We start from the raw sequence: 4,062 nt of genomic DNA on the forward strand, positions 1-4,062 counted from the left end.
TTTTTGTTTCTGCTTCCTTATACCACCTTTTCAGCGTTTGGATATTTAAATAAAATTACTATTTGTTTAACATATCTACATATGCGCGTGAAAACTCTAGAACGAGGCTATGGAAATTTGATTATTTATCAATTTCGAGTTAAATTAGTATGTATGTCATACATATACATATGTATGTATGTACTTATCAATATTTTTAGGATATTTTAAGAATGAAGAGGCCATGGTTACTCATCTGTGTATTCGATTTTATGGAAATCCTTATTTGCAAACAAAGTATTTTGACTCTTACCGTAATCTGCTAAATTGCCGTAATCTAGCCTTCAATGTTGAGTACTTGTGCATTGTCTGCTAAGCATCAGATGTGCAACACATTTGCCTCTTTTGGAAATTTGCGCAGGTAAATTCCATATGGCGGGAAATCTTGACACGAAGGAATCTGAAATCAGCAAATTGAAGCATTTGCAGGTAAACTATAGACCTATTAGCTAGCTTACCGGAAAGGTATAAATATACGCTAAAACTAAAGCAGCACTCTTAGTTTGGTCACATCAGTCGCTCTTTCCCTATCAAGAAAGCAGGATAAAAAAAAATATATATATGTATATCAGTCTGACAAACGGTCAACAGCAGCCACTGCTGGCATGTAGTGTCTACTAAGTAAATAAACGATTTCAGTGAACTTGCATTAAGAAATCAACGCGAACGCAGCAATAAACCATTTAAAATTAAAATTACAAAGCATTTTATAACTTTTGTAAAATACGGAGGATATTTAATTGTGCTAAAGAGCGGAAGTTTAAAGTGCTGCCACTCTTATGTGCGCTGGCGCCCTCTAGCGCGTAATTAGGCAGCACCAAAAACAGAGCTGCGTCTTCATTTATCGTCGTCTTGGCAGCACTGTTAGCGTGGCTTTTGAATTAAAAGAAAAAAATTCGTAACATTTTAAACGCTTGTTATGGAAGACGATTTTCAAATCGAATTCATGTCGCTGCCACTGGAAGATTTGCAGGAACATTATGGAAAACTGTTTGAGCGCTATCGCCAAATGCGCGATGATGCTGAGGCAGACACCCAGCGTATCTACGATTTGAAGCGTAATCTGGAAACTGCATATGCCGCCGAAACGTATCTATCGCAAGAAATTGAAGAGTTGATGCAAACGCTGGCATCGATCGAAAAGGAGAACAAAGGGCGATCAAAGGCACAAATTGAATTGGAAGATTTACGCCGGCAGCATCACACATTAACCGCAGACTATACCACACTGCAGCAGGACTTTGCAGCGGTGCAGGCAGAAAATGCTGAATTGCGAAAACAATTGGAAACTGCAAAATCGGCAAAAAGGCTGAGTTCCTCTTCGCTGATTGGCGCGGGTACGGAAGAGCTCACAAAGCAAATAGCAACTTTGGAAGGCGAAAATTTTGCTTTGATGCAAAAGTTGGAAGATTTTCAAGAGAATATTGTCAAGCAAACTATGACTTTGGCGGATCGAGAGGTGAGTGTAACTTGTGCGAAATTTAAAAAAATGTCAATAAATATAATGTATTTTTATACCACAGAGTAACATAGAGATTTTACGCGACCAAGTGAACTGCTTGGAGGAGAATTTGCGCTCAAAGCGTGAAGACTTGGATGAAAAGTCTGGCTTACTGGAGAGCACGCAAGAACAGCTGGCGGACGCTAATGCACGTTTAGCACTGCTAGAGACAAAACCAGAGGGAGTGGGTAAGCATACAGAGAGTGCATTCCGTTTCATGACAAGCAAAATTTAGTATCAACTTCTTTTCAAAAGACCGCAAGGGTAACTCACTTTTTGCCGAGGTGGACGACCAACGGCAGGCCATGAAAAAACTACTAGCTACACAAAAGAAAAGTTACATGGACATGAAGAAAATTTTCCATGATAGTCAATCGGAAATTAGGCGCTTAAAGCGGGAAAATATTGCAATGCATACTGAGCTGAGGGAGTGTAGTACCATATTCTGTGCGGCTGATCGTACATATCAAAGTAAATACTTTTTTTTTTAATATAATAAACAAATGTAAATTTATATTTATACACTACAGATAAGCTGAACGAACGCATACGCCAGTTGCTCAAGCAAATTGAGGAATTAGAGAAGCAATTGCATGTGACACAGGATCGGCTACGTGACTTAGCCGCTGATAAAGGCGTTGCGTGGCTTGATTCGATGCTGAGTTTTTGCAAGTACGCATTACCTGTTAGAGTTGTAAATTGTGTTACTCGTTTAAGTAGCGCGGCTTGGAAAATCTTTAGTTATAGTCGGCTATATTGTGCAGTAGAGATGGGTGTTGCGCTTTGTTTTTAGATGCATAATGATATACCTAGTTAAAAACACTTCACCTCCATCGTTTATATTCCATCATTTTTGTACATTGTATGTTTATTTCAGTTCCTTTATAAATTTGTTTATTGTATGTTTATTTAAGCTCCTTTATAAATTTGTTGGCTTTATGTGTTTATGGTTAAGGCTTGTGTGTGCTTCACACAGAAATTTTAACTTTCACCACCCATTTATTTAGACAAGAAACTGATGATCTGAAGACACAACTTCATGGCGTGCGGATTCAGAAAGCAAGTTTGGAAGAGCAGCTACGCAACGTGCAACAGGAGATGACACGGTATGTAGCTTTAATGTATTAAAAAAAAAAAAACAATTTAGTTTGGTAAAAAGTTAATAACTGTACTTATGCATCGAAATTAAATAGATGGCGCTTCGAAGCATTGAAAACGCGTTGTGTACTGCTCGACAGAGAGAATATTTTAAATGAGAATGGCATTAAATTCAAGGCTATCCATGCCATGGAGTTCAACATCAGTCAGAAAGAACAGGAAATCGCACGCCCACGTATTGTACACGCCTCACCCGGAACACCGAAAGTCATGACACCCACAGCCGCTACAACAACAACAGCACCCACAGACAGAAAACCTAGTTTTGTTGGTACTCCATTGACATCGACTCCAACTGAAGGCAATGCAACGCTAATCAACACACCACCGGGTATTATTTCGAATGCGGTAAAACAGGAGTTTGATGTTAAAAACCCAGTTGAAAAGACCCCGTTATTTGAGAAAATAAAGCTTGAATGTAGAGAAAACAATGAAATGTCTCAAGAGCAGAATGATTCAAACATATCTTTGGCAGCTGGAAGTGTTACCAAAAAGTCACCTTTGCAAGAGCTTGCCATAGAAAGCAATTCCTTGGCAAATGAATTAAGAATGCTACCGCCGACCCATGACAAGAAGATACCGCCTAGCCTGGATGTGCAACCCGGCCGTTCGATTCTGTCAAAGAAACGCGACGATTTAGCTGCCAAAGATAATAGCGAAAAGATTGTACAATTCAGTGCTCAGGGTCCGACAGTTCACGACATCAGTGCCAATGTCAGCATAGATCAGGACCCTTCGTCGAATGATACCGTTAATAAGGAAGTTAAGCATAAGGTCTACATAAAGCAGGTGCGCACAAAATCTAATATTATAGTGCGCCGTGTTATAGTGCCATCTAATAAGCGTGAACCAACATAATTTTTTTTAACGTTTTAGTACAATAAAACTTCTTTTTTTAATTTATTGCACACTTATATTTAACGTGTAATCAACTCGAAAAAAATGTATGACGAGTTTTTGCATAAGTCAATTCATAGGCCTTACCTTCAATTAATTAATGGCGATTTCGTTTCTACAAAAAATGTTGCCTTCTCAACGCCCTCTTCTTAGTGTTTGTGCGTAAAAAGCAAAGAGAAGGTTGCATTTTTTGGTAGAAAGGAAATCGGCATAAACTATTTTTTTCTTCATGATTATATAGTTTTGTATTAATTGCGTTTCCCATTCTGATTTTTAAGTTAGCTCTATCTAGGTGTGCGATATGAAGTAAAAGCATGATGAACAAGTTAATAAAATTAGATTCAAATGTTTTGTTTAATTTATTAGTAAGTACCTACAATAATAAGTTCCATGAATATTTTAATTCATTAAGTTTTGCTCGTATTATTCTTAATGCCAATGGATATCACAAAATGTTCTTAAACGCT

General features: G+C 37.9%; 1 protein-coding gene and 1 long non-coding RNA gene across 2 annotated transcripts in view; one reads left to right on the top strand and one right to left on the bottom strand.

The window, feature by feature from the left end:
- The window catches only part of LOC118746023, a 10,354-nt gene extending 9,522 nt beyond the window's left edge, over nt 1-832 (bottom strand). Inside the window, exons 1-2 of the long non-coding RNA XR_004993751.1 lie at nt 498-832; nt 293-439 (exon numbers count right to left, since the gene is read on the bottom strand). This is a non-coding gene — a long non-coding RNA (uncharacterized LOC118746023). The remainder of the gene's footprint in view (nt 1-292; nt 440-497) is intronic.
- Nucleotides 833-902: 70 nt separating this feature from the next.
- LOC118746022 (protein Spindly-like) lies at nt 903-3,771 on the top strand. Its single transcript, XM_036479744.1, has 6 exons — nt 903-1,498; nt 1,563-1,728; nt 1,796-2,011; nt 2,071-2,212; nt 2,548-2,646; nt 2,734-3,771. Exons 1-6 carry the CDS (start codon nt 959-961, stop codon nt 3,554-3,556), a joined length of 1,986 nt encoding a protein of 661 aa, XP_036335637.1. The 5' UTR covers nt 903-958; the 3' UTR covers nt 3,557-3,771.
- Nucleotides 3,772-4,062: the final 291 nt, after the last annotated feature.

This window comes from Rhagoletis pomonella, unplaced genomic scaffold (assembly GCF_013731165.1).
Source record: "Rhagoletis pomonella isolate Grant_MI unplaced genomic scaffold, Rhpom_1.0 Rhpom_scaffold_00010, whole genome shotgun sequence".
In the NCBI taxonomy this organism is placed as follows: domain Eukaryota; kingdom Metazoa; phylum Arthropoda; class Insecta; order Diptera; family Tephritidae; genus Rhagoletis; species Rhagoletis pomonella.

Bases quoted from the DNA above. Each gene is read 5' to 3' on its own strand.
- LOC118746022 (XM_036479744.1), top strand. From the start codon at position 959: ATGGAAGACGATTTTCAAATCGAATTCATGTCGCTGCCACTGGAAGAT. The intron at 1,499-1,562 runs GTGAGTGTAACT...TTTATACCACAG, and splicing joins TGACTTTGGCGGATCGAGAG to AGTAACATAGAGATTTTACG. The intron at 2,213-2,547 runs GTACGCATTACC...CCATTTATTTAG, and splicing joins TCGATGCTGAGTTTTTGCAA to ACAAGAAACTGATGATCTGA.